This window comes from Berghia stephanieae, chromosome 1, assembly GCF_034508935.2.
Source record: "Berghia stephanieae isolate SIO BIC M18660-M18661 chromosome 1, UCSD_Bste_1.3, whole genome shotgun sequence".
NCBI classification, from domain to species: Eukaryota; Metazoa; Mollusca; class Gastropoda; order Nudibranchia; family Aeolidiidae; genus Berghia; species Berghia stephanieae.
Window position 1 is genome coordinate 34,911,287 of NC_088360.1, and position 20,323 is coordinate 34,931,609.

The 20,323-nt window shown below is 35.4% G+C and overlaps 1 protein-coding gene across 6 annotated transcripts in view; it reads left to right on the top strand.

Annotated features, from left to right (window-relative positions):
* The window catches only part of LOC144972795 (saccharopine dehydrogenase-like oxidoreductase), a 50,474-nt gene that overhangs the window by 8,384 nt on the left and 21,767 nt on the right, over positions 1–20,323 (top strand). For 3 of the 6 annotated variants that reach the window (XR_013645433.1, XM_078914445.1, XM_078914481.1), the window contains exons 1-7: positions 1,336–1,400; positions 7,883–8,066; positions 8,385–8,491; positions 9,145–9,225; positions 10,717–10,846; positions 11,645–11,694; positions 13,457–13,587. Coding sequence is in view for 5 of the 6 variants with exons in the window: in XM_078914445.1 (XP_078770571.1) it covers positions 7,892–8,066; positions 8,385–8,491; positions 9,145–9,225; positions 10,717–10,846; positions 11,645–11,694; positions 13,457–13,587 (674 nt within the window). In the remaining variant the exon portion in view is untranslated. Of the gene's footprint in view, positions 1–1,335; positions 1,493–1,741; positions 1,871–7,882; positions 8,067–8,384; positions 8,492–9,144; positions 9,226–10,716; positions 10,847–11,644; positions 11,695–13,456; positions 13,588–20,323 lie in introns of those variants that run through there. The other 3 variants (XM_078914452.1, XM_078914462.1, XM_078914468.1) reach the window with 3 other exon arrangements.

Genomic DNA, 20,323 nt, shown 5'->3' on the forward strand with positions numbered 1-20,323 from the left:
TTAAATCAAAGCCCTATCTCCACTGAGTAAAACTCTTTTTTGAATTTTGAAAATCCATTAATATATAACAAAGTTATGCAGTTTCAAAGATGTCATCTATTTCGATGACTCACAAAGAGAAAAAAAATACGGAAAATATGGGACGCTTTTTCTGCGTTTTATTCTGGTTCGTGGCTGTATCTCGCTTAATACGAGGAATTAGATATTAAAACTTGGCAATTTTATGGCAAAATTATCAGAAAATATGATGAAGACATCAGAAGAGTTCTAACTTGTATAGTTTTAGAGCTGTATGGCTAGTGTCAACTATAAATTTGTTTTAAAATACATAATATTGATCATTTGGAACTTTTCCGAAGTGTAATCTTGTGTCTACAACCCATACATCATACAACTACTACATTAAAAGTCAACTTATTTTTTTATCATGGAGAAATTGTCTTGACTTTATTGAAGCGTGATTTTTTTTTTTAAATGCAATCTTTTACCTTTTTTCTAAATAAAGTGGTTAATTGGTCCATTGAACTGGAGCTTGAGATTTTTAAATATATATGGCGCAATGTCCACTAAACGTGCTCAAAGCTCTTTACAAGGGGTCCTTGGGCAACAGCAACACTTAACATGTAGGATGTGACATGACGCCTGTGAGGCGATATTACATTTTTTTTTTCGGACGGACAAGGCTGTTAACGGCCATGCACTCAATTTTTGGGATGGTTTTTTTCTTCTATTTTTCTTTCTTGCTATGTCTGGCACCTTTCATACACACTTGTTCAAATCTTTATCTTATAATGGTGTCTGCTCCTTAATTTCTTTAATTTTATACACTTATTTTTTCACCTGTGCACGGTGAAATAGTGTGAGTAAAGAGCCTTTTCCAAAAGATATGTTGAGTCCTTGTTGAGGTCAAAGCACGAGTTTTCGAGGAAGTAGACACGGTAATCTATGAACGCAAAAATAACTTCGCGATGGTGGCGCGCGAACGAGCCGGCGATCTCCAGTAGTGGGTGAGAGAAGGCTTTAGAAATATGACTTGGGTTTGATACGAATATTTTTGTGTTCGTGGATAGCTCAGACGGTAGAGCCACGCTCTCACCTGCCAGGCGGAGTTGTCGTACCAATAAGGTCGCAGGTTCAAACCCCACCACCGCCGCGAAAAAAATTTTTATTCTCTATTGTCTTCTGGCACTTTTCTACTCACTTCATATCTTGTTGTTACCAACATAAGTGCCTGCTCCACTCACTTTTAGGTATAATGCTAAAACTCAGATTTTTCTCTTTGAAATGCTAAGCTGGCAGCATAAGCACCACAAAGTCACATGACTGTATGTTCCACAATATAAAAATTAGTGGGTTTTCCCGATTCGCGATCTTTGCACTTTTACAAGCTATCTGACTGGGTACCAAATTTTAACAATAATTTATGCCGTTTGTCTCTACCTCGTCCCCTTGTCAATTGACTTAATTGCAGTGCTTTTCAACCGGGTGTATTGTACGCTCAAAAGTGTAACAACTTTTTTTTTCTGTACAGGTCCTGTCCTTTGATTCCATTGAACATTCCATGAACAAGTCTATTAGTCTAGTCAATCAGTCAATCTACAAAATTTTTAAAAAGCAATTTAGGACGTATCTATGTGTAATGTGTTGAAATATCAATGAACAATGACGTCATTAGTTTTTGTACTGCAATTAGTTACTATCTTTTATCATAGAGTTAAGTCCGTTGGTTGTTGACATTGTCTCTCTTCTGATTAAAACGTTATGGACTTGCAAGATGTCCTTTGCCATTATTTCTTATTAAATTCTACAGGTTATGGGCCCAGACAGGCTTAACAATTTTCGATGTTGAACATTAAAAGTGGAAAGTGACGTAAGTTTCTCTATTCGGTGTACTAGTGCTAATCAGCTAATACAATCAACAACAAAAGATTGTGGTAGGGATAGTGAGATATAACGGCTACGTAGAAAAATGGCATCAGGAGGAGTAATGCACGTCCCTCTGTTGAAGGGGCATTTAAATTACAGTTGCTGGAAGATGCAAATGAAAATGTACCTGATTCACCAAGACTTATTCGAGTGCGTGACGGGGGAGTGCAGAGACACGAAGAAAACACAGAAGGCGCTGGCTACAATCGTGTTGGGCGTCGATCCGGGTTTGCTGTATCTGATCGGGACAGAGCCAAAATCAGCCAAAGAGGTCTGGCAAACACTCGAAAGACAATTTCAAAAGGATAGTTGGCTAAACAAGTTGTCACTAAAGAAGCGACTTTATAACATGAGGTTAACAAATAATGACGTGAACGGCCATATAAAAGAAATGACTGAAACATTTCAATCGTTATCGCTTCCAGGATGTAAAGTCGACGATGAAGAAAAAGTATGTTTACTTTTATCCAGCCTCCCGAAGCAATATGACATACTGGTAACAGCTTTTGGTGCTGCGGATAAGGCACCCTCTTTCGAACAAGTTACAGAAAGACTGCTAGCAGATGTAACTCGGTGTTCCATTGATAGAATGGTCCATCAGCCTGAAGAGGTTATGAAAGTGAAGAGCGCTGGCAGAGGAGTAAAAACAGCTTTAAAAGGAAAGTGTTATCACTGTCATAACGACGGACATTATAAGAACTCTTGCCCTTTGTTAAGACAACACAAAAAGAAGATTTCGTCGAATTCAAAGCCATCATCTTTACTTGTGGAAGAACAATGTTTATCCGGCAAACTCTGTGAAACACTAGATAATAAGTGGATCTTGGACTCAGGAGCAACTTCGCACATGTGTAACGACATAACGATTTTTCATGAATTCCAAAGAACTAACAATTTGGTTGTTACTTTAGGAGATGGACACAAAATTAATTCAGTTGGAATTGGTAAAGTTTACCTGGATTTAGAGGGTGAAAAGTGCATCTTAAATGATGTGATTTGTGTACCTGAACTTGCTCATAATTTGATAAGTGTAGCCAAAATCCTGAAACATGGGGGAAGTGTAATTTTCTCCCAAGCTTCAGGAAAAATCATGAATGAAAAAAGAACTCTTGCTTATGCAAATTATGATCAAGAAGACAATCAGTTTATTGTAAAATGTATGCCTAGTAAAATCAGGCCAAACACCGACTATAATTCTGTTTTGAGTGTTGAAAGTAAACATGAATATGTTTCTCTTGATGATGGTGGCCAGAGTGTGTCAAAGGAAGACTTGTGGCATTGTAGATTTGGTCATCTTGGAGTTGATAATTTGTGTAAACTGTCACAAAAGAAGATGGTATCAAAGTTTGATTTTGATCACAAGAAGAAAATAACATTTTGTGAATTTTGTACCAAGGGAAAGCAACACAGGTCTCCCTTTCCTACTCACTCTGAAAACCAATGTCTCAATGATGTGCTGGGATTGATTCACAGTGATGTGTGCGGCCCTTTACCAAACTCATTGGGAAACAATAGATATTTTGTAACATTCATTGATGACTGCACAAGACATTGCTGGGTTTATGCTATACAAACTAAAGACCAAGTCTTGAGTGTGTTCAAAGAGTTCAAAACCATGGTTGAAAAAGTTACTGGGAAATCAATCAAAATCTTGCGGTCAGATAATGGCGGGGAATATAAGTCTAATGAATTTAAAGCGTTCTTGTTAGAATGTGGAATTAGACATGAGTACACCGTTCCTAAAACTCCTGAACAGAACGGAGTTGCTGAAAGATTAAACAGAGTTTTGATTGAGAAGGTCCGAACCATGTTGGTTCAATCCAGGTTACCCCAAAGGTTCTGGGCTGAGGCGTTAAATACAGCTGTGCATGTTCACAACTTGAGTCCTTCAAGAGTGTTAGGTGATAAGACTCCCAGGGAGCTTTTTACAGGCAAAAAGCCAAATGTTTCATATCTGAAAAGTTTTGGGTGCACTGCCTACATGCATATCCCAAAGGATGAAAGAAAGAAGTTAGATCCAAAATCTAGAAAGTGCATTTTTATGGGGTACGGTCAAACATCAAAAGGCTATAGGCTTTATGATACTGAGAAGAGAATAATTATTCTAAGTAGAGATGTTATTTTCACAGAATGGAGATTTGAAGGTCTGCCAAGTAAGGGAGATGCAGCTCAGGAAAATGAATTTCAGTGTCCAATTCTTGATCTAAATTTAGAGTCTGAGACTGAAAATGATCATGAAACAAGAAACCTAGAGGGTAATGTTCATGAAACTGAAGCACAAATAAGAAGGAGTACAAGAGCTACAAAACCAGTTGAGAGATATGGAGAATGGATGTACACTAATAATAGTAGCAGCAGCAGCTATGATGCTGAGCCTACAACTCTATCTGAAGCACTGCAAAGGCATGATGATAAGCTTTGGAAAGAGGCAGCTGATAATGAGTACAATTCCCTTCTTAAAAACGGTGTATGGAAACTTGCTAAGCTTCCAGAGGGAAGAAAGGTCATAGGTTGTAGATGGGTTTTTAAAAGGAAACTGAACCCTGATGGCACTGTTCAAAGATATAAGGCTAGACTTGTGGCACAAGGTTATAGTCAAGTGTATGGAGAAGATTATGATGACGTTTATGCTCCAGTTGCAAGGTTTGAGTCAGTCAGGGCAGTCATATCTCAAGCTGTCAAGGAGAAAATGAATATTCATCAAATGGATGTTACTGCAGCATTCTTAAATGGTGAACTTGAAGAAGATATATATATGAAACAACCTGAGGGTTATACTGAACTTGGAAAGGGAGAGGATCTTGTTTGTTGTTTAAAGAAAAGTCTTTATGGACTCAAACAATCTCCAAAGTGCTGGAATGAAAAACTAGACACATGTTTAAAGAAAATGGGATTTCAGAAAACTGTGGATCCATGTGTCTATGTACGAGAGAAAACAAAGGGTGATAAATTCGTTATTTGCCTTTACGTTGATGATCTGATCCTTATAACCAAAGATGCTGAAGAACTTGTTCAAGTCAAAAGTGACCTTTCCAACAAGTTTGAAATGAAAGATCTTGGTGAACTGGATTACTTTCTTGGTGTTGAATTTAAAAGACAAGAGAATGGGAGCATTTGGATGGGACAAGAATCCTACACCAAACAAATACTTACCCAATTTGGCATGGGAAATTGCTCACCGACTGATACACCGGTTTGCAACAGCCAAAAGCTTACTCCTGGAAATGAAAACAGTGAAAGAGTAGATCCTCGACATTACAAGTCTGCAGTGGGTAGTCTCTTACACTTAAGCAATAGAACAAGGCCAGACATAGCATATGCTGTAGGGTTGGTTGCTAGGTTCTCCTCAGACCCATGTAAGGAACACTGGGTGGCAGTAAAAAGAATCTTTAGATATCTAAGGGGCACAACAAATTTTGGCCTAGTGTATTCTGCGAATAACTCAGATGATGTTGTTGCTTGTGTTGGTTACTCTGATGCTGACTGGGCAGGTGATACTTCTGATAGAAAATCTACTTCTGGGTTCATTTTTCTTAATTCAGAAGGGGCTATTCAATGGGGGAGTAGGAAACAAAATTGTGTTGCACTCTCAACTGCTGAAGCTGAGTACATTGCTTTGGCATCAGCGACTCAGGAAGCAACATGGTTGAACTCTTTGATGACTCAGATCAGTACTCTTACTGTTAATGAACCAACAATGGTTATTTATGAGGACAATCAAAGTACAATTTGTATTGCTAATGGTCAAGGGTCAAAGAATCCAAACACATTGATATTAAGTATCATTATGTTCAGGATAAGATTGCCCAGGGTGATATTGTGTTACAATATTGTAAAACACAGGAAATGTTAGCAGACATTCTCACAAAAGCTTTACCAAAAGACCAGTTTGTGAAACTAAGATCATTGATGGGGATAAGAAAACCTATTTGAACTAAATTTGACAAGTTGAAGTTTAGGAGCTTCTACTTTACTGTATAGCTTGTTTATTAGTTACGTTTTTTGTTTTTAAAAAATGTAAAATTGATAACTCTACTGGGTGTAGATTGTTGATTTCGTTACATTTTTATATAGCAAATTGATATTTGCTGTTTTTTTAATTTAACTCTGTGGGAGGAAAACTATTATAAAGTTTGAGTGTTCATTATACTAATGCAAATGATCATGGGCATTGTTATTGTGAATTTGATACAAGTTGATCATGAATTGAAATTTATGATGGGATGCTTTAGTTTATAAAGTATAGTTGTTTTTAGTTGTACAAATTCAGGGGGAGTGTTGAAATATCAATGAACAATGACGTCATTAGTTTTTGTACTGCAATTAGTTACTATCTTTTATCATAGAGTTAAGTCCGTTGGTTGTTGACATTGTCTCTCTTCTGATTAAAACGTTATGGACTTGCAAGATGTCCTTTGCCATTATTTCTTATTAAATTCTACATAATGGGTACACCATGAGTAGATTTAGATATCATATTTATTACCCCACGATGTATTTTTCCCCATTAAGACCGATGCAGTTTTCGTGTATTGTATTGTGACGGTGTGTACAAGTACATGCCACTATTCGGACTCGAGTCTGAAAAATCTCTCGTGACTATTCGGACTCAAATTCCACTGCGCATGTGCAATCAATAAGTCATTCGGAATAGTCTCCTCTGGTGGTATATATATATATATATATATATATATATATATATATATATATATATTTAAATTTTAATATATTGACAAGTATGCCCCTTCATAAAGAAATTGATGCAAATGAAAATACAGTAACGGGGTAATCAGTACACGTCGGAAAATAACATTAATCGTATGGTCACTATCAACATAAATCTAAACCCGCTTTATTTGATGAGAAAGACAAAATCGTTGATCAATTTGAAGTCCAATTAGAAAATAGAAAGAAAAAAGTTAAAACCCTTCAAAAGGAAGAAAAGTCAGTCAGGTAGCCTATCTGTGGTCCAAAGGAAAATATTTTTAAACACCTTTACACGATGCCTACGGACTAAATAATTTTCTGATATTTAGACAGACAACAATCCTTCTACAGTCTCAAGAAGGGGTATCAGCTGAGTCCAGTCTGATATGGACAAAATAGAATTTATTCTGAGCTTTTCTTCTGCTTCTATCAGTTCCACCTTTTGCCCACTGCCCGTACTGTGTTACTGTGTTCCCCTCTGTGTTTGTACATGCACATTGGAGTTTGAGTCTGAGTAGCCACGGGAGACTATTCAGACTCGAGTCCAAATTGTCACTTTGTTTAATTAAGTGTAAAAGTATCATGTACGATTTAAAAAAAAAAATAAAAAAAAAGTTGACAAGCACTGCTTCATTATCTTAACACATCTTTTTTATGTTTGTTACTATGAATGTCTATGCTTTAAAATTTGTTATTTTCAAGTATTACTCGTATTTTATTTTTATCACGGCAAGAGAAAACTTAAGATCAAATGCAGATTGATATATTTTTGAAGATGCATAGATTTCCCTTCTCCTCCCATTAGTGTCAGTCATTGTCAGACATCATAAATTGGAGTTTGTTTCATTTTTTATCACTTCGCATCAGATTATTTTAGAAATTATTATTTTTTAAAAAAAAGAAAACTTTCATTACAGAAGAAAATTTATGTTGCAATGTACAAACAGAACTCAAAACTAATTAGCTGATCAATCATCATCATCATCAGAACTATTATTATTACTGCCGTCTTCATCAAAATCAACATCATTATCATCATCTATGTTTGTGCTTCGGTTATTATTTTTTTGTATTTTTTTTCACATGTCTGCTGTTTTCAGTAGCACTTTTTTCATGATGGAATACTGCAGAATGGTTTCAATGCATAGGAAGTGCTTAAATGTCTGCAAGTAACTTGCTTCTTAATGGTAAGGAGATTGTTTATTAACATCACCATGTCAATTTCATAATCACTTGAAGTTTTCCACAGAAACGCACCATGGCAACAGAGAGAAGATACGACATTGTTGTCTTTGGCGCAACTGGCTTTACAGGCCAATATACAGTGGATGAAGTTGCAAGAGTTGCTGCAGAGGAATATTTTACTTGGGCTATAGCAGGACGAAACATGTCAAAACTTCAGAAAGTGCTGAGTGATTCTTCCAAACGTATCGGTCAGTGAATTCTTGTATTTTGGTTAATATTATTTATATTTTAAAAATTCTTAAATGTTGTTCCAAAAATATGCAAATATTAATGCAGTGCATTTCACGTATCTAGTACCTGATCTTGAAAGAGCAAGTTAACCTGAAAATCCCTACTTAATATACACTTCAACAACAACAGGAACAACAAAAAGAAGACTAATAATTTTTCAGATCTCCTGACTTATACTCATACATTGATATGTCTAACCTTGAATTGAATGGCTTTGCATGTAACATCATAGTAATGATATTGATACTTTAAATTAAAATACATTTTAATCCTAGCTTGTAACATTGAAGAGACTCCCATATTAATTGCTGACACCAGTAGCTACCAGTCTTTAGTTGAAATGGCCCAGCAAGCCAAAGTCATATTGAATTGTGTCGGCCCGGTAAGTTGTCAACTAAGGTAAATGAAATGTTGTGATTGTTCCTTTTATTTACTGAAGAAGAGAAGATGAAATAGATATTTTTGAGCCCGAGCTGATTTTGCACCTGGAATTTAAAAAAAAATTTTGCAGGAAAAGACTCTTTATAAATTAACTATTTAAAAAAAAATAATTATTATTATTATTATTATTATTATTATTATTATTATTATTATTATTATTATTATTATTATTATTATTATTATTACAGTGCAGTATAGAAATTTTGAACAAGTCAGGACTGGGCCTATCTGTTCGAGATTTCCGTGTTTTTGAGATTTTCGTCTTGAGTATTTTGCAAAGAGTATGAAAAAGTATAAGAGGGAAGTAAACGTGGGTGGTTTTGGTAAGGTTTCATTATAATGAGATGCCGCGTTCAGTGCCTCTTGTCTAATTCAGAGATGGAATAATATTCTATTTTGCATGCGCTATGATAAGAAGTAAATGTCAGCTAGTCGCATTGTGATAACACACATATGTACGATTTATAACATGTACTAAAAAACTTTAATATTTTTTTTTGAAAATGATTCATGACAGATGAATATCAATGTCATAATATGTACCAAACTGCTCCAAAGTTTATTGCTAAAGTAAAATGCTCTTTGTCTCCACAGTATCACTTCTATGGTGAAGAGGTGGTGAAGGCTTGTATTGAAGGAGGAGCCAGTCATTTGGACATCAGTGGGGAACCACAGGTTTGTATTTTCTAGATCTTGTGAAATGCAATATCGTTTTTTGTGGTTCTCATAAAGGTGTAATTGTAGTTTATAGATGATGGCAAAATTGCAATGACAGGGTCACAATATAAGGTGATTACGATAATGCTTATATCAAAGGGGATATTACAAGAAATTAGTTGAAACTAAAAGATGAGATGTCTTCTCAGGATATTTTCTTTTCTGGATAAATGTCCCCTTTCCTGGCATCTTCTATCCATGTTCCCTTTGCAATAGTTTTTCTGAGCTGCTGGCAGACTATTTATCATCCAACTGTTTTTATTTTTTTATTTATATTTTTGTTTTTTTGTGGTCTTCTTCACTCGTCCTGGAATGCAATGTTGTTACTCGAAGCTCAAAAAAGGTTTTTAAAAAACAATAATGAAGTTGATTGTAAGCTCTTGTTTAAATCATAAAGTCAAATTATGCAGACTTTTTGCTGGTCTCTTTTACTTTTATCACAATATTGTTGATGAATCAGACATCTTCAATTGAAGTATTTAATTTCTAATGCAATCATTAGCTCATAGTCGCACATAGAGTGATTTACAGTGGTGCTTATCACTAAAAGATATTTTCCCTCTTAGTGATATAAAATGTACCTGACAAAAGTGAATAAATAGGAAACCTGAAACCTTTGCATCATATTTCTTTGTTTATTAAACTTTAGCTTAAATTCAACTTCATATTAGTTCTTTATTCTAGTTCTTCATATTAGTTCTTTATTATAAGATAATTTAGTTTTGTCTTTGGCCCTTGCAGGAGTCTGAATGATTTTCTTCTTTTACAAGTGTGTAAACGGCCTCACATTATTATTGGAGTTTTACTGCGTCCTCTCTATCTCTCTTGCTGCAATATTACTGTCAACTGACACTTGCAGATTTTTGTTGTTGTCACATACACCCTGAAAACGTCATGAAAACAAATACTGTGTTTTCAGAGGTAGTGTTTACTCTTACTTATATATTTCTTTTGTGATCCAAAACTGAAACATAGTAAAACATTGATTATCAATAATGTTGTTTATCCCCAACTAAATGACAAACAATAAGTGTATAAATTTACTATAACCGTATTCATTATAACAAGGGACAGATCAATGGTGTTGTGCACAACTTGTTCACTTTTTTTAAAAACTGAATCGTGTATTAGATGAAATTTTAATAAAAGTTATCATACTTAAAAAACTTATTGATGAATAATGGGAGTATGGACGATTTTGTTGGGTATTTTTTTTTTAATGTTATGGAAACTGTTTACGCATAATTAGACTTGGAAAGGATATTGAAGCAATCAATACTCCATGAAGTATTTCTTATTTTTTATTAAGCATGTTGAAAAATGAAAAGAAATTATCATTGATGTGTCCCAATTAAATAAAATGCTTGTGTCTCAAACAATATTTTACATTCCACATACTTCTACCTATGTTGGTTTTAGTCTTTTAATGTTATTACCTGTATTAAACAGTATCTGGAAAAGATGCAACTTCTCTACAATGGAACAGCAAAGGAGAAAGGCGTGTACATTATAGGCTCTACAGGATCTGAGAGTATTCCATCAGAAATGGGACTTTATTATACACGGAAACAATTCAATGGTTTGTCTTCTCTTTGTTACCTTTATAACGATATTGAGTTTATTCCTCTGACTCTGATGATAAAGTAATTGAAAATTATTTCTAGCAATCTCAAATGTTATGCCAGGTCTATAGTAATAGAGAATCAGTTAATGGTATTATTTTTATTGGATTCTATTAGCAAAGTCCTGTTTATTTTGCTGGTTTTGTTATCTTTCTGTGCTTTGTTTTTCTTTACTTGTTTGTTTGATTATTTGTTCCTATTATTTTACTTGTTTTGTGTTGTTGTGGAGTAGAGATTTGGTCTTGGGCTTACAACAAAACCTAGAATAAGTCGATGGGTTCAAAGAGAAAAATTCAGTGATTTTTATTTTGAAACATTAGAAAAGTAAAGATAAGTAAATAAAAAATGATGTGACTTGGCCAGTATTTCAATCAGCAACCGTTTCCATAACTAATTTTAGATTTTAAAGCTGCCAAATGCATCTGCTTGTAGTCTTGTTGACACCGAAAGCCAATTTGGCTTACAATCATATTTTTAGAGATCTTTTATTCATATATTTATTATATCCTTAAAACAGTATTCTGATGCTAAATTGTATTTTATGAATTTTGATTGTCATGGTTATCAGTTGCTATCATAACTGTTTTGGCCAGTCTGTATCGAAGGCACTTTACCTTACCCCAATCAAGTACCTGCAATAGACATTGACATATATTATCAACGTGTTATTATAAAAGTTGTCTGAACGATGATTATTTTTAGATCAATGTTGAACTCATAATACAAGGACAGTAATGTGGTCTTTATTTCCCCAGGTGAAGTAGCCAGCATTGAAAGCTTTTTTGGTGTTCATCCAGGTCCAAAGGTAATGTATATTGCTATGGAATGTATATATATATATACTAGTAAAAAGCCCGCAATTTCGCGGGGAAAGAACTATTTTCATTCGATATTGCCAGAATCATTTTCTTGATAAGCTTGATTACGATTAGATGCACATTTTAATCGATGTGCTTGTCGTCGGTGCCATGCTTTATTCGGCATGATTTTAGTTTATCAGTCAGTAGATATCAATATCAATAAGTCGCAAGTCTTTACCACGCTTTACTTGGGAGTGCTTTGCACCACTACCTTCAATACCTCGCAAATTAAAATGGCGGCCGAGAATCAAAACAATGGTCAAATTAGGACATTTTAAACTTTCACAAATCTATCAAGGTTTGTTCTAGAGTTTTAAAAACGCTTTTATATGATGACAAATTGAATAAATAAACGCCTGACAAAAGATCAAGGGTGAAAATACAAATTGAATGAATACTGGGGATGTAGCTTTCGGAATGTCTTCCCTTTACTTAACTTATGTGAGGTCAAATGGAAATCTGAAGTTGACGCGAAAAATATCATGTCCCCGAATCTGTCTACTTTTGGTTTGTTCGGGCTAGAAGCTAGACAGATCCAATTGACAGTTTGCCGACAATGTTTAACTAAATATTTCCCAGGGCAATGATTATCACATCGATGGCATAAAAACGACAGTAATATCAGCAGTAATATTCGTTGATGTTGTTAATCGGTGAAACTTGTTTAAAATTTCTGTAAATCTGAAAACAGTCATGTGATCAAGTGAATTATATCACTATGAATGCCACGATTTGCTGAAAAATGCCAATCTGACAGTTCCTAGCAAACACACACACACCCCCCTCTCCCCCCCCCCCCCCCCCCCCCTTTGCTCAGGAATTTCTCTACTTGATGGACACCCCCCCCCCCTTTTTTTTTTTCTTCCACGCAACTACATTCCAAAACACACACACACACACACATATGTATACACCACACACACACACACACACGTGCACATAAACATACACGCAATGAGAACTCACTACTACATAACACTGATCACCACTAAATCAACACAACGGAAGTAAGGACTCTACTGGACAGATAGAGTTGAGGGTGTGGTCATGAGGTGTTAGTGTCTTCGGTAAATTTTTTATGATATCTGTTTGTCTTTGGTAAATTTTTTATGATATCTGTTTGACTGAACGAACTTTCAAACTGACTTTAAATTATAAAAGGAAATCAAGTTATCTGTTTATCTATCTGTAAAAAATACATTTCTATTTTTCAAATCTTTCAGTAGAGTTGTGCGCCGTATCAATTTTTTTATTGACTCAAATAAGCACAATGTTCTCCACAAGGCTATATTCTTTTAAGAAAGGATATATATATATATTATATATATATATATATATATATATTTTTTTTTTTTTTTTTTTTTTTTTCAATTTCAAAACTTGAATAAATTTAAATCAACTTGCTGTACGACGTCATGTGTGTTCTGGTCTGGATCATAACGTAAGCAAGTAATAAATATGATTTCGACCACCCTGGAAATTGGATTTTTAATGAAAATCTATTTGCAAGAAATGAATCATCAGTTCTCTAGTTACAAAACCAATCATTTTGAATAAAGGTTGTCTCATCCTTTCTATAAAAATTGATAACATTTTGATCAATTTGATCTCCTCATGGAGAAAAAGAAGAGATTATGAAGTTGTTACATCTGAATTAATCAAAATCACCCATTTTTGATAGGCTGTTGACTTAATTTCCTTACACAGGGCCATGTGTTTAACACAGGAACGATGGAATCCATTTCCCATGTCTTAACTAACATGAAGGAAGCAAAGACTTTGAGGCAGAGCCTCTTCCCCGAACCTATGCCTGAAAGCGACTATCATCTGCCAAGAAGGTATTGTGGTGTGATTGATCCCTGTTATTTTTCTAATTTAATTTTAACATAGAAAACTAGATTTATCTTTCATTTTTTTTAAAGTTTTATTTTCATCCCCTATTCAACTTAATCAAAGCAATGTACAGCAACTACCAATGCCAAGTGATCTGTGGTAACAATTTAACAGACAGCTTTAATGTAACAACTGGTGTAAAACAAGGCTGCATACTCTCCCCACTTCTGTTTATCATGGCTCTAGACTGGCTCATGAAAAATACAACTGATGGTAAGAAGAGAGGCATTCGCTGGACACTGACATCCTTTCTGGAAGATATAGACTACGCAGATGATATCGCATTAGTTTCCAGTACACACAGAGATGCCTCAGAGAAACTAAATGTACTACACAAGAACGCCGCGAAAATTGGACTGAAAATAAATTTCGATAAGACTGTGTACATTAGGGTGAATCCAAAACATGACAGTGAAATTAGGATAGATGAACATATAATTGAAGAGGTAACAGAGTTCTCCTACCTCGGATCCAAAATAACAGACGACGGAAATGCAGAACACGATATCAAGCACAGAATTCAAAAAGCAAACCAGGCTTTCGGCATGCTGAAAAACTTTTGGAAATCAAAACAAATAATGAGAAAGACAAAGCTGAAAATATACAAGAGCAATGTTTTAAGTGTACTGCTTTATGGAAGTGAAAGCTGGAAAATGACATCCTCCTTAATACAGAAACTAGAAGCCTTTCAGAACAAGTGTTTAAAAAGAATTTTTAATTTATTTTGGCCTACAAAAATAAGAACAGTGGATCTATTAAAGAAAGCTGACTGCACTAGCATTGATAGCCAAATAAAAAGAAGAAGATGGCGTTGGCTGGGTCATGTGGCCAGAATGGAAAAAGGGTCACTTCCCAAGACAGCCTTGTACTGGACAGCAGATGGGAAGAGAAAGCGGGGAAGACCCAAAGAAACCTGGCGAAGGACCATGGAGAAAGAATTAAAGGAAGCAGGCCTGTCCTGGAATACAGCCACCGCAAAAGCAGCCGATCGCAAAAAATGGAGATGTCTGGTGGATGCCCTATGTGCCTCAAGGCCTGAAGAGGATTAAGTAAGTAAGTATTCATTTTTGCCTCGTTTGAAAAGTATAATCGAAATCGAAAAGTAATTCAGATATGGGTCTTGAAGCTCCTAACTACTGTGACTTATTTATATTTTTATAGCAATTTACCATTTATTCCTCACAATTCTTCATTTGTTTCCCAGCAGGTATCCCAAACTACCGCTGTGTGGCAGGCGAATTTGCCGGGATCGATCAAAAAGTGGGGTGTTAATATCTGTCTCTCTCTCTCTTGAATTAAACTTTATTTAATAAAAAAAAGGATAATATTATATTTCAATATCTGCTCTACAAGATGAGCTAAATATTTAAACTATTCAAGCTATGTGAACTTTTTAACAGCTATTCAAAAACGCTCTCATAAAGAGATCCGATTGCAAATTTTCGCTGTGAAAACTGCGTACCGATCGACCGAAATTCGGGTCTCGTCACAAGATCTGCTCGCGCTAAAAGCTGAACGGACCAACAGCTGTGAAATCAAGTGTGGGAGAATCTCCTTTTAATGCCCTTTCGTGTGGTGTAATTTTTTCGTTTATAAACACAACAAAAATATTATTAAAATTTAACTGAATTTGCCCTATTTTTGACTGAAAATTTGACTCTCTTAACGGTTAATAAACGGCGAAAAAATTACACCATAAAAATCTGCAGCATTTGAAGGCTATAATATCAAAAATCCAGCATGCTGGCTTGATTCAACACATAGCGCCATCTTTAAAAGCAAAGCCTTTGTTTCCGCTTTCTCTTTCTTTCTCTCCTACCGTCCGACGCGTGAGTTGATACACTGCCGGTGACCGAGACCGATTGTATTGTAACGTTTCCAAACAGCCATCTAGAATAGTCAAAAGTGTTTCAATTATGGACATGGACTTACTTGAATTATGTGGTAAGTGTCATGGTCTCAAGTGAGTAAAGAGCTACTCGACTATGCATAAAGATCTATGTAGAATGAGGCCCCAGAATTTACTAGTTACTATAAATGAAAAACAATTAACGATTTGTTTACAATGAAATAAAAATAATGATGAAATTTAATTAAAAGAGATAAACAGTGATCGTGGCAGTTACAAATAGAGATATGAATATTTTACGTAACTTATGATAATATGTCAGGTTCGTAAGTTTACGTTTCCAGGCAGTTGATGGGCTTGGATGATCTATTCCTCTGATAATAGGATTGGACTCGTAAAATTCCGCTTCCAGGCAATTGGTAAGAGGTTATAGTGTAGTACAGCGGGCTTGGGTTTGATCCTTGAAGATTATACAATCAAAGTTAAAAGCTCCGGCGTCTTAATGGTGTAGATATAATATCTACAAAGTCCCAAAAGATAAAAATCTTACAATATATATATAGGAATAGAGTGACTGGCCGTCCGGCATAGCTTGTGGAGAGAAAGTGAGTGTAGAGTGTTAGACCTATCAGCTTTTATAATAAGTGGCTACGTGACAGAATGTAGAACGAATAGTATTCACTAATTAGAAATTAATTCGAGGGAAGGCTATAAAAGGAAAGACGATCTAATATTAGGAGGTAAAGTTTATCTAAGCCTACCGATATATAACTGGAGTGAGATGAATTCAGTTCTTAATAAAATAAAATTTAATAAGATAATTGTGAACAATCTTTACTGTGACACCCCCCACCCACGTTTAAAATATACTCTTTAACCATTATGGGAAAGATAGATTTTACAAACGGAAGTAAATTTACTATCATAATACTCTAGCATTAATCCATTGTTATGATTTGTGCTACAATTAAATTATTTATTAACTAGACATGGAAATGTTTATATTAACGTAGGTATATGAATGGGCGACAATAACAATGAAAGATTGTGATTACAAATCATTGTGATGAACGACATGATGGCAATGTGATTACAAATCATTGTGATAAACAATAGTGATGGCAATGAAGCATGATTTAAGTCGATGATATGAAGGTAATTTTCTGAATGAAATGAATGAAAATGTAAATGGAATATTGACATTTCAATTATTAATCATAAATGAGTGAAAATTCATAACAATAATAGATAAAGAGAAGATTTCCCAAATCATGAATGGGTATGGTATATATATCCAAACAATACTCAATGTTACATTAAGTTGGGTCATCATGTTTACAAATAAAATTATCGAATTTGTGTGTTCTGATTTGGCATAATTTGCGAGGTAACTAACAGTATGCATGGGAGGTTAAGTTATACCCTTCTCACGTGTTTATACTAATCGAGAAAGTAGGTCGGCGTGAATATTTTCACAGCCTGGTATGTGAGAGATACTGAAAGTGTAATTTTGCAAAAATAGACTCCACCTTAGTACTCTACTATTATTCATTTTGTTATTTCTTATGTACGTGAGTGGTTTATGGTCCGTTTCGACCACAAACTCTTTTAGCAGTAGATATCTGCTGAATGTCTTTAAAGCAAAGACGATGGGCAGTCCTTCACGCTCTATTACAGAGTATCGTGATTCTCTGTCCAATAATTTTCTGCTTGCATATAAGCAAGGCATTAGAGTTCCCTCATTTTCCTGTAATAGTAAACCTGCGATGCCCTTATCAGACGCGTCAGTTCTTACAACAAATTCTTTTGATATGTCGGGTAATTTAAGAATTGGTTCTGAACAGAGTAATGCCTTTAATTGGTTAAAGCTATTCTGACACGCTTCTGTCCAAACAATTTTGTTCGGTGACCCATTCTTTGTCAGATTTGTTAGCGGTGTCGCGATGTGCGCGAAGTTGTAAATGTATTTCCTGTAAAAATTTAGGAGCCCAAGTACTTTGCGTACTTCTTTTTTTGTCTTAGGTGGTTGCAATTGTGCGATTTTTGTTTGTTTTTCTGTCTCGGGTGTCTGTGTCCCATGACCAACGGTATGATTAATCCTGCATTTGAAGCTTCGATATTAGTAAACATAGGTTGCGACACTGTGTCTCTATCAAAATACTTTTTTAGCATATTTGCATGGAATGTCTTTGTTGTGTTGTTAATTTTAATCTCGTAATTAACATTAGATTTTACTGCTGTTATTTTGAATGGTCCTTTCCATGTAGCTAAAAGTTTACTCGAGTCATCGGGTAAGAGTATTAGTACTTTGTCACCAATCTCAAATTTTCTTGACTTGCTTTTTCTATCGGAGTATTCCTTGTATTTCTCTGCTTTTTTAGTGACGGATTCCTGTGCTAGCTTACATGTGTCCTCTATTCTGTCTTTCAGGTTTCTTACATATTCGTAAGCAAACATAATTTCGTTATTGTCCTCCTCATTTCCTTTACAAATATCGGCTACTATATTGATCGGGCCGCGAGGTGATCGTCCATACATCAACTCAAATGGGGAGTAGCCTGTAGATTCTTGGGGTATTTCTCTATATGCAAATAGGATTGCTGGTAAGTATCTGTCCCAATCATCTGGTTTTTCTGCTGACACTTTTCTTAACATATTCTTTAGAGTGCCATTAAATCTTTCACAAAGACCATTTGCTTGGGGGTGGTTGGGAGTTGTGAATGAGTGTTGGATTCCCATGAGTTTCATGGTTTCATGCATCATATGTGATGTAAATTGGGGTCCATTGTCCGACAGTATCTCATTTGGTATGCCTATTCTAGTAAAAATTGTCATCAATGCTTCAGCTATGTGATCCGATGTAGTTGATTTCAATGCTATCGCTTCTGGCCACCTGGTTGCGTAATCGACTAGTGTTAGTATGTGTGTATGGTTTCTATCTGATTTTGTTAAAGGGCCTATAATGTCAATTGCAACTTTTTGAAAAACTTTTTCAATAACTGGGGTTGTCTTTAATGGCAATCTCGGTATTCTGCCTTTTGCGACTCTTCTTTGGCATGTGTCACAAGATTTCACATATTCTCGGACGTCTTTAGTAATTCCAGGCCATGTGAAATTCTCGGATATTCTCTTCAATGTGGAAGAGCTCCCAAGATGTCCAGAAGTTATTGAATCGTGCGCTATTCCAAGGATTTTGTTTCTGTAAATACTCGGCGTGACCAGTTGTTTAGCTATTTTGTTTCTTTTCCTATGTAACCTGAACAGAATATCTTTTTCAATGATGTATTCAACTTTTGATTTCGTCCCTTTGTTTGCGATATTGAAATATGAAGTTAAAGTCGGGTCCTTTTTCTGTTCTTCGATGAACGTGTTCCTGTCAAATTGTTGTGGTTCTAGAGAAATAGTCATTGGCTTCTCTGTTGTCTTAGTCATCTTTCTTGTTTCTGCTAGACAAGCTGTTTCTTGGGTTAATGACCATTCTTTTACATCTGTTGGGTTGTCTTTAAGACCTTTTATATTGCCAACAATAACATCAGCGACGGGGTTGGGAAGTATACAGCATTCCACTATTCCTGTATAGTATGGGGTTTCTATGTACACATTAGCTGTTTCAAAGGTTTCGACTGTGCCACTGAATGTGATGCATTGTACCGTTTTTCCAGTTTTGTCTTCGTCATTGATCAAAGATGCTTTTATTCCTACTGTACTGCATCCTGTGTCTCTCAATATTTTGCAATCAGTTCCATTAGCTTTGCCTTCACAAAAAAATAGCGATCCTGATTTGTGAGTTTGTGTTAAAAGTGACATACCTTTCACGCAATACACATTTATATTTTCTCCTGACATTACTCGTGTCTGATTGTTTACACCTGTTTGGAGTGATGCATTTGCAGTTTCTTTTGGATATCCCACGATTTTGTAACATTTGTCTGCTGTGTGGCCTTTCATTCCACAATATTGACATTTAATTATAGGTTTGTTGGTTTTCTTATACTCAGTATTATTGTCAGTGTTATTTCTTGTTTTGTTTTGATAGGGTCGGCTATGGTCTCTATTGAACTGTTTGTTCCATGGTTTGTTACTATGGTCATCCTGTTTCACTTGCGTGTTCCGAGTGATTGATCGGCTCGTTCTATTTGAGTACTGAACTTTAGGTGTACCTGGACTCTGAGCAGCGGCAGCGTAGTATGGTTCCTTCAATGTTCTGCTAAGGGGTGTCAATGGATGTGCGCTGTTAAAGTTTTCTGCGTAGATTTTTAATTTGTCCAAGTTTTCTGGCTTTCTCTCTTTAAAGAATGCGACTAAATCTGGGTTGCAAGCTTGATAGATTCGATTCTTCAGCGTGAGATAGTAAAGGCCTGCAAAGTCGTCTTGTTTTACGTTTGCCAACTCAAGCCACCGATTTAGAAATTGAGTAATTCGGTTCACGAATGTATTAAAGTCTTCTCCACTTTCCGGTTTTGCAGTGTGAAACCTTTCCTGGTAACCATCTTCCGTTAATCTAAATCTTTTTAGTAGAGCGTCTTTAATTTTTCCATAGTCATCTGCATCTTCAGTTGTTAAGGTATAGAAAACTTTTAGCGGTTCTCCAGATAAGCAGTTAATCAAGGCTGTGGCCCATTTGCTTTCTGGCCAACGATAACCTTTAGCCTGAACTTCGAATCGGTGTAAGAAGGATTCTAAACAGTCTGAGCGTTCATCGTATGTTGGCATGCGTGGAAGTTTCACGAAAAATTCATCACTATTATTATGTTTTCTTTCATGACCGGTTTTTTGTTTTTTCAATTTCCAGCATCATTTGGGTCCTTTTGGTTTCTTCTTCTGCTAATGCT